Here is a 20,755-nt window from a genome sequence, read left to right on the forward strand (position 1 = left end):
TGAACGGGGTGTAGGGGGGGAGGGGGTCCGATGTGTAGGCGTATGACACGTGTGGGAATGAGGGGGTTAAGCCCACCAGAAACTCATAATTTTCCCGCCTGCCATGTATTTAAGTGCAACTTCGCTATTCCTTTCCCGCGTCCGCCCTTCCCCCTCTCCCCCTAATCAGACGTATTGTGTGTATAATTGTACTGGATTGTGACTTCTCTCCGCAATCACGTTCCAATGAGACGAGGAGAAGAATAAGAGGCATATTTTTATATATATATTGGTAACTCCGACATTCACCAAACATTTACCGTAGTGAATCAGTTTCACCAAAGTCACTTGGCTCCTCTCTATATTAGAACCAGAACAGGAAGCATATCATGGAAGGAAAGGGAGAAAGAGATTCACAAAAATAAGCCAGTTTGGGCCATACAGTATATAATCTGATTGTACAATCTCCTTTAAAATGACCATATACTATATAATCTGATTGTATAACCTGCTTGCAGGCCCTGTGTTGGGTCTAATATAGAGGTTGTTGATCAGTGAAGTGATTTTACAGCAAATGGATCTTTTTTGTGTGTATTTGTGTTCTGTCCCTTTTTATTTTCATTATAGATTTTTTTTGTCTTTTTGTAAGAAATAGTGTAGATAATAGCGGACCCCAAATCTGGGATAGATGACAGGAGCCTCCATAACACTCATGAGCCTTCCACACCCTTTATATCCATCACAGAAAACACCTTAGCTTTGCTTTCTCTATTGATTCCAATTATTTTCACCAAACCAAAATCTCCCAAGTGTTACCAACATTTTGGAGAATTTAAAATCCCTACAGTAATTTAATCCCTAATGGGGATTTAAAGGAAATGGTTTATTACTATGTCAGAAATGTTTTTATCAATATGAACGTGTATCAGAGACTAAGTGTGGCTCATGTTGCTGTTTAAATTCCTGAACTCCGGACCCCAGCTCAGCACAGGGATGGTGGGAAGCCCTCATAATGGGCACAGCAGGTGTACAGACCTGGGAACTCAACACAAGCACGGTGGGAACCCCTCATAATGGGCATAGCAGGTGTACAGACCCGGGAACTCCAGACAAGGATGGTAGGAACCCCTCATAATGGGCACAGCAGGTGTACAGACCTGGGAACTCAACACAAGCACGGTGGGAACCCCTCATAATGGGCACAGCAGGTGTACAGACTTGGGAACTCAACACAAGGATGGTGGGAAACTGCCATTCAGCTCCTCGACAGCGAGGTGTGAGGTTGCTGGTTCCTTTGCTTCCAGAGACCAGGGACTGGAGTTGCTTCTCTGCCCCAGGAGGGATGCTGGATCCTGGGGAGGACCCTGGCGGGGGGCCCCCTGGATAGGCCTGTGACTAGGCCTCAGCCTCTGGAAGATACTGGGCCTGGCCCAAGGAGTGATGAGTCCCTGTCTGCCTTTAGACAGAGGATTGTTGGAAAGCTGAAGCAGATTGAGAAGGAAGAGGAGAAATTGTTGATTTTGATGGCTGAATTTAAGAAGAAAAAACATGTTTGTGCCAAACTATACAGCAAGAAGGGACCGGCTCTGAGGCCTGAGTTGAAAGACTTGGAGCAAGCTGTGAAGAAGAAGAAGGAGCTGGTGAGCTCTCAGAAGGATAATAGTGGCATATTTAAAGAAAAATATAGAAATGAGGAGCGATTTAATCGCATGAGAAGAGGAGCCGCTTCCTGTATGGAAAGTGACCCACTCAGTGAGGAGATGCAGGTACCAACAGAGTCAGCAGAGAGTGAGAAAGTGGGCCCGGAGGATGAGCCCAGCTCTTCAACACCTCAGACATTTGCTGAGCCCTCAATGGCGGAGGCCTCTGTCTCCCTCCCTCTGCAACAGCAATATGGAAGATCTGAGCAGGAGGTTGAGGGAGGTACTGGCATGCTGGAGTTCATCTGTAAGCTGGAATCCCCAGATGATGATGAGAAGATGGACACCGTTCCTCACCCTGTGAAAGAGAGACCTGTAGCAAGAGCAAGATCCACCATGAAGTCTGCAGCAGCTGGGAGGAAGTCTGGTCCCACCGTCAGCCATGACATCGCAAAAGGTAACAACACAGAAAGTAGGTACAGTGTGTGTGTGCAGGATGGTGATGTGGTCTTTATTAGTGACAATGGGCTTGCTGAGTGTTGTAGTGCTACGGGCAGTCAGCCCAGACCCATAGACAATGTACAGCATGAAGTGCAGTCTGAATTACCTGCTGAAAACAAAGCTTCAGATGAAACTGGTGAGAGTAACTGTCAGCTTCTGGGGGAAGAGTCTGCAGTGAGGAGCTCCATGGACAATACAGTGACTTTGCCTGGACCAGACACAGCAGCTGTTCCTGTGAATGGTGGAGGAGATGCTGGGTGCAGTAGTGCTACAACTCTCCAGGAGTCTGCAGTAATTAAGACTGTGATTGATCCCAGGATTGAAGCTGTGTGTTCGGAGCAGGGGGAGGGGGCGGGTTCTGCCTCTGCTAATCAGAAGACTGCTATCCCAACTGATTCAGACTCTCTGCCAGCAGGTTTGAATGTATCTAAGGACAAGACTGCAAATGCTGCTGGTGTAAAAAAAACTTATGCTGGTGTTGCTGCCACAGGATCTGGGAAGGGACAGCAAGTAGGGAAGGAGCATGAAAATGTTTTATCTTCCCCCCTGTTTAAAAGGAGGAATGTTGTTCAATTAAAATGGGAAGGCGGTGGAATCCCCCCACATAGGAGGGCAGTGGTGGGCAAAATCCTGCAGATGGGGTTTACACCCACAGATATCTTTGCCCTGATCAGTCCGACAGGTTCCTATGAATATGATTTGTCCTTTATCCGTCCAGAGTCTTTGGACATATTTTGGGAGAAGTATGAAAACGTGTGTAGGGGCCTGCCGGACTGGAAAGGGCTCATCCCCAAGCTTGTTTCACGCCAGCCCCTCATTAAAATGGTGACAGTTCTTGTCTGCAATGAATCCATACCACAAGGGGATTTAACTGTTTGGTTGAGGAGGTATGGAGATGTCCTGAGCCCCCTAAAAAAGATTTTGGATGAACGGGGAATATGGATGGGGGGTGGTCTGTGCAGCTAAAATTAAAATTAATTGACAATGTCGTCCAGCATCTGCCATCCTCAGCTTTCCTGGGGAGGGACAGGCTGACCATCTTCTATCCAGGCCAGCCAAAGGTAAGCAACAAATGTGTAGATAAAAAGTGCATCTTGCATCCTTCTGTCCACTGATGAAGTGCTCTCTGTGTCAGGGTATAGGACATCTGGCGAAGGACTGTAATATCATCAGGTGCAATCTGTGCAATGCGGTGGGACATCCTTATAGTCAGTGTCCTGAGGCAATGCACAACAAGCCTGAGCTTATGAGAGAGTTCTTCCGCCTGGACATGGAGGATGCTCAGAGCACAGCAGCTGGGGTGCCTGTGAGTCCATCTGAGTCTGTGCCAATATCCAATTTGTCTGTGTCTCCCCAGTCTGTGGTGCCCCAGTCTGTGCCAATACCCAATATGCCTGTGTCCTCCTAGTCTGTGCGTTTACCTAGTGTGTCAGTGTCTTCCCAGTCTGTAGGTAAGGTTTCAGTTGCCGAGAATGTGTCCAATCCTTCTCTGTCTTCCAAAATTGCAGAGGCAGCAAGAAGTGCTGAGGTTGGTGCGTCATGTGTGGTACCAGTCCCCCTCCCCCGACGCTGCAGGGTTTCTATTGAGGATAGTGGGGAGGGTGGCGAAGAGGCTGGCCTGGTGGTAGATAAGGGCAGGAAAAGTGGAGGGGGGGTGAAGGGGAGGCTGTTGATTCCAGTTTGTCCAAGAATGATATGGAGTGGTTGGGGGATAAAAGGAGGAGGGGCAAAAGGAAGAGAAAAAAAAGAGGTACAGTTACCTTAAGTCCTAAGTTTTTGCATTCGGCAAATAAGTTTGAAGTCCTGTCAGATGATGATGATGAATGGGACTCGTTGAGTACGGCATCCTCTATGGATGATGAGTGCCAGGGTGCAACGAAGCGCGCTGGTTCCCCAGGGAGAGGGAGTAGTCAGGCTAAGAAACGTCTGCCTCAACTACCCTAATGGCAGTTCCCACTCCATTTTTATAAAAGGCTACATGCATGGTGAAGGTGATGTTCCTTAGTCTGGCTCTCCCGTAGGGATTATGTTGTGCGCATTTTAGTTTGCACCATTTATTATGTTCTTGTTTTTTTGTTTTGTATAGTCATATTCAATTATTTTTAAATATGTTTTATTTATTATGGTTTTATTGTATATAAGTTGTTATTTGTAAGATTTTTCAATAAACAAAATGAACCCCTCATAATGGGCACAGGTGTACAGACCTGGGAACTCAGCACAGGGTTGGTGGAAACCCCTCAAAATGGGCAGTCTTCAGCCAGCTACCGAATGGCCCTGCATTTTTTCCCTTGGGGATGGATCCCATCTATAGCATACAGCATGCTGACATCCATGATTACAGAGGAACTCAGCAGCCTGTCTGAGTGTTGAGCATTCAGTTGTTCGCAAACCAAGATTTGCGGATTGCTGAATGCCAATAACTCGGGCAGTATCTCCAAGCTCTATGCCTGTGGTGCCAGCCTTCTGTTTGATTGGCTTGGGGGTGCCGCTACTGGAAACTGCTCCTAATCTGCGCTTCGGGCGAAAGAGTTCCGGGAAATTAAGAGAGGAATGTAATGGACGGGAAAAATGACAGTACAAATTTGGCAAATCGTTGAATACTTGTAGTGACTTTAAAAGATAATCCAATAAACATAAAATCTCTCTCTAACTGCCTCTTATTTTTTTTTCTCTTTTATCTATCTATCTATCTATCTATCTATCTATCTATCTATCTATCTATCTATCTATCTATCTATCTATCTATCTATCTATCTATCTATCTATCTACACATATATACAGTATCTCACATAAGTGAGTACACCCCTCACATTTTTGTAAATATTTTATTATCTTTTCATGTGACAACACTGAAGAAATGACACTTTGCTACAATGTAGTAGTAGTAGTGAGTGTACAGCTTGTATAACAGTGTAAATTTGCTGTCCCCTCAAAATAACTCAACACACAGCCATTAATGTCTAAATCACTGGCAACAAAAGTGAGTACACCCCTAAGTGAAAATGTCCAAATTGGGCCCAATTAGCCATTTTCCCTCCCCGGTGTCATGTGACTCGTTAGTGTTACAAGGTCTCAGGTGTGAATGGGGAGCAGGTGTGTAAAATTTGATGTTATCACTCGCTGATACTGGTAAGTGTTGTCAAATGAAAACATATAATAACTTATTTACAAAAATGTGAGGGGTGTACTAACTTTTGTAAGATACTGTACTATATCATCCAGAGCACTATGGATTGACTGAAGAGAGAGTACAGCAGGCACAATATCTCTTGTTGAAATCTCAGGGGTGGGAGGGGGAGGGGTATGCTCTGACATATTCTCTTGTGTCTGACTTTCAGCTATTGAGCTTTGTAATCAACAAGCAGAGAGGCTAAGAATTCCCCCTGGAAAACATGTGAAAAGGAGCTTAAGGCTCCACCTAATGGCTGCATACAAGAATACATCATATTAATTTAAAACATTTCCTTCATAATTAAAGAAGAATTCCAGTTATGGATATTTTTACATAGTTACATTGGTCCAGAGGGGCAGTGCTGTGAGCCAGTCAGGTGCAATGAGTGATATGTTGGAAGCTTGCGGGAGGAGGAGAGAGCAGAGTGATGACCTCATTAGCATGGTGATGCTTCATTGTCCAATCAGCAGGTTGTGGGTGGATCTGGAGCTAATCTGCATTGCATAACCCCAGTAAAGAAATGATGGTCCCCTGAGCTGAGTGGCAGGGGTGCGCGGATCATAAGACTGCCCGAACAGAAATGGAAGTCTAGGAGGGAGAAGCACATTGTATATACTGTATGAGTTCCATTTCTGCATTTGGTGGTTTTCCTGGACTGACTTGTGTTTTCCGTATATTGTGCATCTGTGTTCTGTCTTTTTATCTCCATCTGCTGAATCCAAATCTTCTTATTTCAGCATCGCTGGGAACGCTGGAGTTCGAGCTTCTGTATGACCCAGAAAAATGTATCCTGCAGTGCAGCATCTTGAGGGCGAAGGTGAGTCTCTGCCGATCGCTATGTTCCTAGTTCTATATGGAGGGTAGGGGCAGGGTGAGGCAGCAGCCTACTGCAGTGGGGTCCGTGGGGCAGCAAAAAAGTGTGATATTTGCTTGACATACTCTTGTGTTACCCAAAGAGAAAACGGCAATCTTTTTAATCATACCATGTACTTATCTGCCAGTTACATATGCAGTAGCTGCTTCCTGCTTAGTAGTGCTGCACAATGGCTTCGCCTTGCCAATTCTATTATTGTAACTGCAGGTCTGTCAGACAGGGTCTGTCTCAATGAAAACAATAGATTCTCCACAGGCTATAGTGATGCAGTGGATTATATTAAAGTGGTTGTAAACCCTCACACATACCTAGTGAAGTGACTAACAGAGACGAAACAAATCACCCTACATAAGTTGTACCTGCTTATCTGCAGTCTTCTCTCCTCTACATCCATTCAGAGTGCAGAATTTACACAGTTTCTCTCAGCTCTGAAAAGAAGGGGGAGGAGATCTGAAGTTACATCAGTGAGGAGAGCTCTGGGAGCTGATTGGAGGGAAGGGACACGCCCCTCTTCACAAAGGAACAGAGTTGAGGTTGTCAATCTCAGATTGTGCCCTCCCCTGTCACCATTTTTTCTCTTGGTGTCAGGAAAATTGGTCAGAAGTGACTTGTACAGATAGCAAGGAAGGAAGGAGGTAGCTGACAGAAATGACACTTAGTGCTCTTAATTGAGACAAGTACACACTATAGAGGGATATGCTTTGTTCATATAGGCGGCTACCTAGGGCCCCAGATTGTTGTTTACAATAAGTCATTTTTAAATGTTTAAGTCTTTAGACTTTTTATTTTCAGGCAAAATAGGCAACGACAACCTTCATATGCCTCTTTATAACTGAAGGAAAATATAAATGTCTATGTACACCGACTCTTAGATGTTGCCCTATTAAAGGGTTAGGAGGCCCATAAACTGAACACAGCCAAAGGTCCATATTACAATTAATGCACCGCTGTATACCAAAAACTTTTATTTTTGATAAATCTTCAAATAAATAAAACATAGGTACATGTATCAAACAATATATTACATTGATACCCTTGTATGTAATTCAATATATTACATTGATACCCTTGTATGTAGCCTCAAATATCTTTGCAGTCATGTATATAGAGATTTATTTCCATGTAGCTGAAGCTGGTTCCTGCAGTGGGATAATTCTCAACGCGTTACCCAGATCTTAGAGCTGCTTCATCAGGGGGTATAGGAGATGTGTATATATCAAACATCAACCAATCGTATAATGAACCAAAAGCTCACTTCTATCTAAGGGGATATAAAAGGGAGTCCTAGGTTGCCAGAATCTTTACCAAAAGGGAACAGCCTTCCCCTAAAAACATCTATGGAGGACAGCCATTCCCTATTTGGTGGGGGATCCCAGGAGCACCTTATTGGCTGCTAAATTGCTTCTTGTGTGGACACTATCACCAGGATCTTATTAAATATAATTTGGAATCTAAAGTTCCTAACCAGTTTCTCCCGGCTGTACAGAGGCAGGGGGTGGCCCTTAACGCCAAGCCACCCTACACATGCCTACATGGGATCCCCTTGTATCTCCCTTATGATCTCACCCTAGATGAGTTTCCAGTTTATTATATGACTGATTGGTTGTCTCCTGATATATTTACATATTTTATATCTCCTGATGAAGCAGATGTTTAATCTGGGAAACATGTCAGAAATGATCCTCATCCCTCATAAACATCTATTGAAGGCTTCTATAAAATCTGGTATCCTACGATCCCCTTTTTATGTCCCCTGTGATCTTACCCTAGATGATTTTCTCCGTGATTACATGACTGATCTCCTGTATACCCTGATGAAACAGATCTATGATTTAAGAAGCACATCATGAATCATCCTCATCCCTTATAAATGTCTATTGACCCTTATATAGGTTCTGGAATCCTAGGATCCCCTTTTATGTCCATTTTAATCTCACACTAGATGAGTTTATAGTTCATTATATGACTAGTTGGCTGTCTCCTGACATGCACAGCTCCTATTTCCCCTGATGAAGCAAATGCGTTGAGAATTATTTTTTTCCTGCTGCAGCAATCAGCTTCAACTGAATGGAAATAATCTCTATATACATGACTGCCAAAAACTCTTACGTTTGCTGATTGGTGAGAGTTTGAGGTTGGATATATGGGGGTACATATATAATATATCTCCCATATACCCTGATGAAGCAAATCTATGATCCCTGAAATGAGTTGAGAATAATTTTCAATTTTCACCCCACCGCAGTAATCAGCTCCAACTGAATGGATTACATTATATATATATATTTAGAGCCCTGAAATTTTCCACTTGCCTACTCGCATTTTGAGAGTGGAAAATGATGGCTGGCGAGCATGGGCTGCCCTGGAGCGGGGGGGTGGGGGGGTGGAGGGGTGAGCACTGCCGGCAGGTGGGGTTGAAAGGGAGCCGTTCTCCCAGCGATCGCTGAGGGGAAGAGAGAGAAGAGCAGGCGGCCGGATCATCAGAGAGCGGGGAACATTGCTGTAGCAGCTTACATTTGAATTGCCGAGTGTCAGTGTTCCCCGCACTCGCTGTTACATACAGCCCCGCCTCCTAGCCCGGGTATTTTGATGGACAGAACAACCGCCTAATGCTGGGACATGTGATGTATATCAAAATACCCGGGCTAGGAGGCGGGGCTGTATATAACAGCGAGTGCGGGGAACACTGACACTCGGCAATTCAAATGTAAGCTGCTACAGCGATGTTCCCCACTCTCTGATGATCCAGCTAGCAGTCCTCTTCCTCTCCTCTCTTCCCCTGCACAGGTGAAGCTGCATTGATGGACACAGGTAGGCTGCATTGTTGGGCACAGCTAGACTGCATTGTTGGACACAGGTAGGTTGCATTGTTGGGCACAGCTAGACTGCATTGTTGGACACAGGTAGGCTGCATTGTTGGACACAGGTAGGCTGCATTGTTGGACACAGGTAGGCTGCATTGATGGTCACAGGTAGGCTGCATTGATGGTCACAGGTAGGCTGCATTGATGGTCACAGGTAGGCTGCATTGATGGTCACAGGTAGGCTGCATTGATGGTCACAGGTAGGCTGCATTGTTGGACACAGGTAGGCTGCATTGATGGTCACAGGTAGGCTGCATTGTTGGACACAGGTAGGCTGCATTGTTAGGCACAGGTGAATCGGCATTGATAGACACAGGTAGGCTGCATTGTTGGGCACAGGTAAAGTTGCAATAATGGACACAGGTGAGGCGGCTGCATTGATAAGCACAGGTGAGGCTGCATTGTTGGGCACAGGTGAGGCTGCATTGTTGGGCACAGATGAGGCTGCACTGATGGACACTGATAAAGTTGTTGTTAATATTTATTTTTATAACTTAATTCTCCATAAAACATTTAAGTGTTGTTTCATGAGATAATTTATGAGGGCATGTTTAGGGGCGGAATTAGGGGCGGAGCAAGGTAGGGGTTGGGTGGGGCAACTGGTGGCAAGTAATCCTTAAGGCCTGGCTAGTAGCTCAGGACTTGAAATTTTGAGCACTATATATATATAAATATATATATATATATATATATATATATATATATATATATATATATATACACATACATACGCATTAATCGAATAATAAGTATAAATAGATAAATAATAACAATAAAATAATAAATAATAATTAATAAATAATTAAATAAATCTAATAATAAATACGAATAAAAATAATACAAATAAATATACATACATAAATACATACATACATAAATCTATATACATGACTACCAAAAAACTTTTAGGTTTGCTCATCAGTGTTTTTTTGAGGTTGGATATACGGGGGTACACATGTAATATACCTCCCATATGCCCTGATAAAACAAATCTATGATCCCTGAAACGTGTCGAATTATAAAATAATAATAATAATAATAATAATTTTCCTCCCACTGCAGTAATCAGCTCCGACTAAATGGAATATATATATATATATATATATATATATATATATATATATATATATATATAATGTATTTCATTCAGTTGGAGCTGATTACTGCAGTGGGAGAAATGTATTTATATATACTATATATATAGATATAGATATATAGATATATATATCTATATCTATATATATAGATATAGATATAGATATAGATATCTATATATATATATCTTAAATAGATCAAATTCTTATTAATAATAAATAATAATAATTTCTAGATTGTAAGCTCTAATGAGTGGGGCCCTCTGATTCCTCTTGTATGGAATTGTATTGTAATTGTACTGTCTTCCCCGATGTTGTAAAGCACTGGCGCTATATAAATCCTGTATAATAATAATAATAATAATAATGATAAAATCTAAATAATAATAATAAAATTATTAATACAATCATAATAATAAATAAATGAATAAATAAATCTAATAATAATAATAATTAAAATAAATATACCTACAAAAACCTATATACATGACTAGTAAATAAACTTTTAGGTTTGCTGATCAGTGGGAGTTTAAGGTTGGATATATGGGGGTATACATGTAATATATTGAATAGAGGTATCTATTTAGCTTTTATAATCTTTTTTTTAAATTATTATTATTTTAAGATTTATCCAAAATAAAATAATTTTTATGGCATACTTTTATGTCATTTTGGCTACTGAAAAGTCCCTTTAAAGAGAATTTATTTTGGAATAATTTAGGCTTGGTGTGACCAAGCGTGGGGGCATTCCAGTGCATTTTTCCCACGTGTTGTGTGTAGGGCGGCCCCTTTCAATCCAAAGGGCTGCCCCACACTTAAGAAATGTGGAAAATAAGTCCCATACAGTTTGACGTGCGTTGGCAGCCTGCAGCTATGTTGACCCCCGACCAGCTTTTAAATGGCCCCCCGGCATGGCTCCGACTCTTCTGTATCCGACACGAAATAAAAGGTTTTGGGTCGGGGTGAGGCTTTAAGGTAGGTCCCAGGGGTGGCCTCTTCTGAGGATTCCATAACAATCCTCCAAATCATTTTTCATAAAGGAAAACATTATCCAGTCCTAAGCCGAGTTTGTTTGCCATGTAATTGCGGAGGATTGCAGCTGCCATTAGACACTCATATTACTATTGCAGTAATGAAGAAGCAAAATTCAATTAGAGCGGATCATTTATTGATGCGTCTCCCCCGTTGAGACGGACGGCGTGCAAGAGACGGAACATCTTCCCGGCTTGTCTCACCCAGCGTGGAATAGACAGATACATGAGAGGACGGGCTGAGCGCCGCTGGGGTGGGGGAAGGGGCACATCTGCTACCCGCTGACCCTCCGCAGACATATTGCTGCCCTAACTCTTTATCTCAGTCCAGGAAGTAGATAGTGACCCCTGGATGATGCCTGAATAAAGATGGCGCTGTCCTTCTGGGGAGAAAAGCAGATGAGGGCATTGTTAGGGGGAAGTCCTGTGATCCCAGTGAGAAGAAATTAATACAAAGATACATTACTCAGCAGGAAAAAAAATATATGTATCTGATGACAGGTCCACTTTAAAGAACGCAGAGTGGGTTGGGGTTTGGTATGATCACATGATCAGTCACAGAAAAAAATATTAAATCCCTACAGAGAAAAAAAAAAAAATCTAATAGAACTTTTAAGCTATCACACCAGAAAAAAAAAATATATTAAAACAAACTTCATCATTTTACAAACATACTTCACCAGTTCACATCACATGCAGTCCACGGATTTTTGGTGTTTTTTCGGCATAAAAAACATATGGAAAGTGGGTTATATGGTTTCCAATCTCATAGTTCACACCAGTGCGGTCAGTTCCAGAAGAAAAGTAGAACATGCTGCAATTTTCCTGCTCTGGACTGTACTGGAAGATGGTAAAACGCATCAAAAACACGTTAAAAACGTGAATGCAGAACCACATCTGGAACGGATCTGGAGTGCGTTTTTGTAGTGTGAACGGGACCTGACATAGAGGTACTGTTTGTGAAAACTGCAGTTACATATTTAGCCAGTAGTAGGTTATATTCTTTCTATTTTATTTTATTCTATTGTTTTTTCTGTTCTATTCTTTTCTATTATTTCACTTTCAATTCTATTATTTTCTATTCTATTCTTTTCTATTCTATTCTAATCTATTCTATTATTTTCTATTCAAATTTATTCTATTCGAAATCCAAACTTCGGAAGAAGGTTATATTCCTTCTATTTTATTCTATTCTATTGTTTTTTTCTATTCTATTCTTTTCTATTATTTCATTTTCAATTCTATTATTTTCTAGTCTATTCTTTTCTATTCTATTCTAATCTATTCTATTATTGTCTACTCTATTCAGATTCAAATTTATTCTTTTTGAAATTTGAATTTCGGAAGAAGGTAATATTCTTTCCATTTTATTCTCTTCTCTTTTATTGTTTTTTTTTTTTTATTCTATTCTTTTCTATTATTTCATTTTTAATTCTTTTCTTTTCTATTCAATTCTTTATTTCCTATTCCATTCCTTTATTTTCTATTCTATTTTTTTCCATTCTTTTATTTTTGTATTCTGTTTTGTTTTGTTCTATTCTATTCTTTCATTTTCAATTCTATTATTTTCTAGTCTATTCTTTTCTATTCTATTCTAATATATTCTATTATTGTCTACTCTATTCAGATTCAAATTTATTCTTTTTGAAATTTGAATTTCGGAAGAAGGTTATATTCTTTCTATTTTATTATCTTCTCTTTTATTGTTTTTTTTTTTATTCTGTTCTTTTCTATTATTTCATTTTTAATTATTTTCTTTTCTATTCAATTCTTTATTTCCTATTCTATTCCTTTATTTTCTATTCTATTTTTTTTTCCATTCTTTTATTTTTGTATTCTGTTTTGTTTTGTTCTATTCTTTTCTATTCTATTCTATTCCTTTATTTTCTATTCTATTTTATTCTCTTCTGAAATTTGAATTCGATTTGAAAATGTTTCAAAAACGGTTTCGATTTTCGATTAGAAAAGGATCCAAATTTCGTCTGAAATTTTTGTTTGGTTATTTCGGATTCGTTTAAATTCGTTACTATTGTAATGCGGAAATTCGGATACATCCGAATTCCCAAATTTCATGTCTAATAGCGATCATAGTTCCTTAATCCTGGGGACAAGTTATATGCAATCTGAGCATTCATAGTAGAAATTGATGCTAGTTCTCCCTGAGCAACGTGTCAGTGATGTCTACATAAGATGGTCATAAGGGGTATCAACTACTGGCTAAATATGTACCTGCAGTTTTAATACATAGTACCTCTATGTTAGGTTTTCTATTTTAAACCTTTTTAATGTTTGTAAAATAAAAAAGTCTGTTTTAACCACTTCAGCTCCGGAAGAGTATTTTTTGCGATATGGCACTGCGTTACTTTAACTGACAATTGCGCGGTCGTGCGACGCTGTACACAAAATGTATGTCCTTTTTTCCCCACAAATAGAACTTCCTTTTGGTGGTATTTGATCACCTCTGCGTGTTTTTATTTTTTTGCGCTATAAACAAAAAACAGACCGGAAATTTTGAAAAACAATATTTTTTACTTTCTGCTATAAAACATACCCAATTTAATTTCTTCATAAATTTAGGCCACTATGTATTCTTCTACATATTTTTGGTAAAAAAAAAAAATCCCAATAAGTGTATATTGATTGGTTTGCATGAACGTTATAGCGTCTACAAACTATGGGATATATACTGGAATTTTTTTTTTTTATACTTGTAATGGCGGCGATCAGCGACTTATAGTGGGACTGCGATATTGCGGGGGACAATCTGTCACTAACTGACACTTTGTGGGGACCAGTGACACTAATACAGTGATCAGTGCTAAAAAAAATATGCACTGTCACTGTACTAATGACACTGGCTGGGAAGGGGTTAACATCAGGGGCGATCAAAGGGTTAAATGTGTGCCTAACCGGTGTTTATCTGTGTACTGTGTGCTGCTTTTACTAAGGGATGTGCTAGTTTTTATTCCCCGCTTTGCAGGGAAACAAAAGCTGCCGCACCTCCACTGATAGAACAGAGCTCTGCCCTGTCTTCCTCCTCGCCGATCCGCGAGTGGCAGCGGTCATTCATTGGCCAGCGACCGCTGATTGGCTTGTGCTTTGTCAAATCACAACTGGCGTGGCAGCGGCTCGTGGGTGCCCCCCTACCCAGAAGTGCCGGATCATGTACTAGGTACGTGATCCAGCGCAGGAGAGCCACTCTGTCACCGTATAATTGTTATGCGGTCAGCAAGTGGCTAATATACATGTCTTTAGTCTCTTGTATGGCTGGGTCCCTTTCATATACAGCGATCATGGTTCCTGGGGACAAGTTATATGCAATTTGAGCATTCATAGCAGAAATTTCTGCCAGTTCTCCCTGAAGAAGCGGGCATTGTCCTGCGAAACGCGTCGGAAAGTCTACATCTCCCTTATGAATCTTTGGGGATTGGTTATCAACTACTGGCTAGATATGTACCATATATACTTGAGTATAAGCCGAGTTTTTCAGCACATTTTTTTTGTGCTGAAGGTGCCCCCCTTGGCTTATACTCGAGTCAAGCACTTTACTGCAGCAGAAAATTACATTTTCCGAACCGACTTTGGGCCCGGTATCTCGGGGCCACTTGGTGCTAGGAACCCAATTTTGCGTGCAAACCCAGTGGAACTAGCACTACAACATATCCAAAGCTGGGGTTCCTAGCATCAAGTGGCCCCGAGATACGGGACCCCAAAGTTGGTTCGAAAAATGTCATTCTCTTCTGCAGAAAAGTGCTTGACATTTTCCGAACTGACTTTGGGGACCCGTATCTCAGGGCCACTTAGTGCTAGGAACCCCAAATTTGGTGTGCAAACCCAGAGGAACTAGCACTAGGGCGTATTCAAAGCTGGGGTTCCTAGCATGAAGTGGCCCCGAGATACGGGGCCCCAAAATCGGTTCAGAAAATGTCATTCTCTGCTGCAGAAGTGCTTGACATTTTCCGAACCACATTTGGGGCCCGTATCTCGGGGCCACTTGGTTCTAGGAACAACAGCTTTGGATATGTTATAGTGCTATTTCCACTGGGTTTGCTGCAGAAGTGCTTGACATTTTCCGAACCACATTTGGGGCCCCGTATCTCGGGGCCACTTGGTTCTAGGAACAACAGCTTTGGATATGTTATAGTGCTATTTCCACTGGGTTTGCACACCAAATTTGGGGTTCCTAGTACTAAGTGGCCCCGAGATACGGGGCCCTAAAGTCGGTCAGCTAGGGGGCATCTAGGAACCCTTAACTACCGAGTTTGAAGGGACCTATGGCTGCAAATGGGCACAGTGAGGCTGCAAATGGGCACAGTGAGGCTGCAAATGGGCATTGTTGACCCTCTTTTCCACTTACAGTAGCTGCGCATTTCTCACCCTAGGCTTATACTCGAGTCAATAAGTTTTCCCAGTTTTTTGTGGTAAAATTAGGTGCCTCGGCTTATATTCGGGTCGACTTATACTCGAGTATATACGGTAACTGCACTTTTCACAAGTAGTACTTCTATGTTTGGATTTGTTTTTTAAAACCATTTTTAATGTTTGTAAAATAAAAAAAAGTATGTCTTAATATATTTTTTTTCTGAAAGTCATATTCGTTTTTTTCTTTCTGTGGGGATACAATATTTTCCAGTGTCTTGTAATTGAGAATGTGATACCAGTAAAACCCTTGGGACAAGTAGAAGACGGCTTTGTTCTGTCTCCTTTGCAGCTTTTCCAGCAAGCTGTAGGAAATAGTTTTAACCACGCTGCACTCTCATGCCGCGTACACACGGGCGGACTTTTCGACCGGACGGGTCCGACAGACTTTCCAGCGGACTTTCGACGGACTTTTGATGGACTTCCAACGGACTTTCTAACAAACGGTCTTGCCTACACATGATCACACCAAAGTCCGACGGATTTGTACGTGATGACGTACACCGGACTAAAATAAGGAAGTCGATAGCCAGTAGCCAATAGCTGCCCTAGTGTCGGTTTTTGTCCGTCGGACTAGCATACAGACGAGCGGATTTCTGGGTCCGGCGGAGTTACGACGTAAAGATTTGAAGCATGTTCCAAATCTAAAGTCCGTCAGATTTGCGGCTGGAAAAGTCAGCTGAAGGTCCGGTGAAGCCCACACACGATCGGATTGTCCGCCTGATTTGGCCCGTCAGCGTCCGTCAGACCAGTCTGGTCGAAAAGTGTACGCCCCATCAGGGCAGTCAATCTAAGGAAGCTGCAGGGGATTCCTGTGACTTGTCCTGAACCTCTGTGAAGATGCAGTAAGCTCATTCTAGGAAGAAAGGGGTTGCATGCAGGGCTGGGACAAGGGGTGGGCAGAGGGACAATTGCCCTGGGTGCAATGGTTTATTGCAGGGTTGTGGGCGCCCTGACCCTAACCCTAAGGGGTAGACATGTGCAGGATGAAAAACGTTGTTTTGTTTCGATTCGTTTTTTAACTAAATTCCTTTAGTTAAATTAGTTGCATTCGTTACATTCGTTTTCGGGTTTCGTTTCGTATTCCCAAAAAATTTGACCGGATTCGAAAAAAACGATCAAATTCGAGAAAATTCTACTGCATTCGAAAAAATTTGACCGAATTCAAAAAAGTAAACTATATAGATAACCATTTTCCGGAATTCAAATTTCGTATGGAATGAAATCGAATTTGAATAGAAAAGAAAAGAATAGCATTGAAAAACAATAGAACAGAAAAAAATATAATATATATTTTATATATATATATATTTATACATATAAATAACCATCTTCCGAAATTCAAATGTCGTATGGAATTTAATGGAATTCGAATAGAAAAGACTGAATTCAAAAAAAGTCAACTATATAGATAACCATTTTCCGAAATTCATATTTCATATGGAATTAAATCAAATTCAAATAGAAAAGATTAGAATAGACAAGAAAATAATAGAAAAGGATAGCATAGAAAAACAATAGAACAGAAAAAAATATTTTATATATATATATATATATATATATATATATATATATATATATATATATATATAAATCCATCTTCCGAAATATTTCGTATGGAATTAATTCGAATAGAAAAGAATAGAATAGAAAATAATACAAAAAAAAGGATAGACTAGAAAAACAATAGAACAGAATAGAATAAAATATAATATATATTATATTTTATCCTATTGTGTTCTATTGTTTTTCTTTTCTAATCTATTCTTTTCTACTCTAATCCTTTCTATTCAAATTCAAATTCATTCTATAAGAAATTTCTAATTTCGGGGGGGGGGGGTTCAGTTTGGCATCTTTTCCCTGGGCACTGGATGGCCTTGTCCCGCCACTGGTTATGAGATGAGACTGATATGTATATTTCCATAGAGGAGTATTGATTTTCTCTCGACGTCGATTGGCGTCATTTATCACAGACACCAGATCCACTTTAGACTGAACAGCTTTCCGCTAAGTCTTCTCTGTGGACTGTTGCTATAAAGATATAATGGATCATACTCCACCTTCGATATTTTGGACTTTCCCATCTACAGTATCTCACAAAAGTGAGTACACCCCTCACATATTTGTAAATATTTTATTCTATCTTTTCATGTGACAACACTGAAGAAATGACACTTTGCTACAATGTAAAGTAGTGAGTGTACAGCTTGTATAACAGTGTAAATTTACTGTCCCCTCAAAATAACTCAACACACAGCCATTAATGTCTAAACCGCTGGCACAAAAGTGAAAATGTCCACATTGGGTCCAAAGTGTCAATATTTTGTGTGGCCACCATTATTTTCCAGGACTGCCTTAACCCTCTTGGGCATGGAGTTCACCAGAGATTCACAGGTTGCCACTGGAGTCCTCTTCCACTCCTCCATGATGACATCACAGAGTCGGTGGATATTAGAGACCTTGTACTCCTCCACCTTCCATTAGGGGCATTACCCTGATCTTGGGTTCTGACAAAGAATTGTGGTTATTCATTTTTTTTCCCAATATTCTGTATTCACTGTAACCATATCAAATTGTATATGTTTTAATCCGGCACCAATACTTTTTTAATATTCTCCAAATAATACATTTTTAACTTTTTATATTATCAACCTTACTTCCTTGGAGTTTATGCCCTTTAACAGTGATGGTGAACCTTGGCACCCCAGATGTTTTGGAACTACATTTCCCCATGATGCTCAACCACACTGCAGAGTGCATGAGCATCATGGGAAATGTGGTTCCAAAACATCTGGGGTGCCAAGGTTCGCCATCACTGGTTTTCAAAGTCCATTAGAGGGTTTTCTTAGTCCAATTCACTAACTAGTCACATGACACCGGGGAAAGAAAATGGCTAATTGGGCCCAATTTGGACATTTTCACTTAGGGGTGTACAAAGTGTCTACAGTCAAGCATGGTGCGGGATTGTCATGGTCTGGGGCTGCATGAGTGCTGCCGGCACTGGGGAGCTACAGATCATTGAGGGAACCATGAATGCCACATGTACTGTGACATACTGAAGCAGAGCATGATCCCCTCCTTGGGCTGCAGGTAGTATTCCAACATCATAACGACCCCAAACACACCTCCAAGAAGACCACTGCCTTGCTAAAGAAGCTGGGGGTAAAGGTGATGGACTGGCCAAGCATGTCTCCAGACCTAAACCCTATTGAGCATCTGTGGGATATCCTCAAAATGGAAGGTGGAGGAGCGCAAGGTCTCCAACATCCACCAGCTCCGTGATGTCATCAGGAGGAGGGGAAGAGGACTCGAGGGGCAACCTGTGAGCTCTGGTGACCTCCATGCCCAAGAGGGTTAAGGCAGTGCTGGAAAATAATGGTGGCCACACAAAATATTGACACTTTTGGCCCCATTTGGACATTTTCACTTAGGGGTGTACTCACTTTTGTTGCCAGTGGTTTAGACATTAATGGCTGTGTGTTGAGTTATTTTGAGGGGACAGCAAATTTACACTGTTATACAAGCTGTACACTCACTACTTTACATTGTAGCAAAGTGTCATTTCTTCAGTGTTGTCACATGAAAAGATAGAAGAAAATATTTACGTAAATGTGGAGGGTGTACTCACTTTTGTGAGATACTGTACATACCGCTACTCTGAATATAGGAAATGATTCCTGTTCGCGGAGTAACGCTCATGTTGCAGGACATGATAGGCAGGCTGTTATCGACCGCAAGCGCTCGCCCCATGGTAATGACACGACAGGTGTGATTTATACAGTAATCGCCATGCCCCGTGTTCACCAGAATCAATAACCAATCCCATCCCTTCCACTGCGAAATTCAATTTTCAGATGGGGGCGCCGGAGTGGAGCCTGAAGGAAAGAGTCCATCTGTGGGGGGGGTTAGAGAACATAATGTAATGCGTCTGCCTGCCCTTCACACCAGCTGAGTCGGTGAACGCTGATAAAGCAGTACCGCATGTTGCATTCCCACGCAGGGCTATCCCATGTGCTGCTTCGCATTGCAATGTGCAGCAGCGCATACCAATTAGGCAAGATGCGTTTTGCACAGGCCATGGCAGCCCATTCAAATGAAACGAAGGGAAAAGGTCACTGCAGCATTTTAGAAATGGCAGTCCGCATGGGTGCAAGTTTCCAGTGCAGGTGCGATTTCCAGTGCATATGGCGTGCCATTAGGATTAATGGCACCCGGACCTATCTTTTTTTTTTTTTTTTTTTTTAATTAAGCTTTTATTCATTTTCAACATATCCATTAAAACATACTTCATATCATTAGTATTCATGTATTATCAAAATAGATACATCCTTATCATTGACAACTCTTCCCCCTCTCAAAAAAAAAAAAAAAAAAACCCAATAATAACATACAAACAAATCCTTCCTCTTTCCCCTCTCCTCTCTTCTCCCTCCCCTACTCTAATAATACCTTCCCCCCCCCTCCCGTCTCCTCTCTTCCTCCAAATATAATGTATTAATTGTGCTTTACACCCCACCCCCCCCTTCCACCAAAAAGAAACAACTTATCATATTACCCTTCGTTCAAACATTCCATCATCGTGAAAGAAAAAAAAAAAAGTTGTTGTATTAGGAGACTTCGTGAGCCAACTCAATCCACTCTTAAACACCAAACACAATCTAATGCCGCGTACACACTGTCGGACTTTACGGCAGACTTTGCCCGGCAGACTTTTTGACGTACTTTACGACAGACTTTCTGAATGAACGGACTTGCCTACACACAATCCACCAAAGTCCGTCGGATTCGTACGTGATGGCGTACGAACGGACTAAAACAAGGAAGTTCATAGCCAGTAGCCAATAGCTGCCCTAGCGTGGCTTTTTGTCCGTCGAACTAGCATACAGACGAGCGGAACTTTTCGACCGGACTCGAGTTCGACGGATACATTTAAAAACATGTTTCAAATCTAAGTCCGTCCAACTTTTGAGCAAAGTCCGCTGGAGCCCACACACGATCGAATTGTCCGACGAAATCCCGTCCGCCGGGCAAAGTCTGCCGTAAAGTCCGCTCGTGTGTACGCGGCATTAGAGTATTATACGAGGCTTCTATGAGCCATAAATCCCCTTATTAGGTGAATATATACCCCATCTTCTCTTTACTATATTGTTTCAACTATCCTCCCTCTTCTTGTGCCC

The 20,755-nt window shown here is 41.4% G+C and overlaps 1 protein-coding gene across 1 annotated transcript in view; it reads left to right on the top strand.

The window, feature by feature from the left end:
* The window catches only part of DOC2A (double C2 domain alpha), a 113,844-nt gene that overhangs the window by 21,924 nt on the left and 71,165 nt on the right, over positions 1-20,755 (top strand). Inside the window, exon 3 of the mRNA XM_073635951.1 lies at positions 6,034-6,113. Coding sequence (XP_073492052.1) covers positions 6,034-6,113 — 80 coding nt within the window. The remainder of the gene's footprint in view (positions 1-6,033; positions 6,114-20,755) is intronic.

Source organism: Aquarana catesbeiana, linkage group LG06 (genome assembly GCF_042186555.1).
Source record: "Aquarana catesbeiana isolate 2022-GZ linkage group LG06, ASM4218655v1, whole genome shotgun sequence".
NCBI lineage: Eukaryota > Metazoa > Chordata > Amphibia > Anura > Ranidae > Aquarana > Aquarana catesbeiana.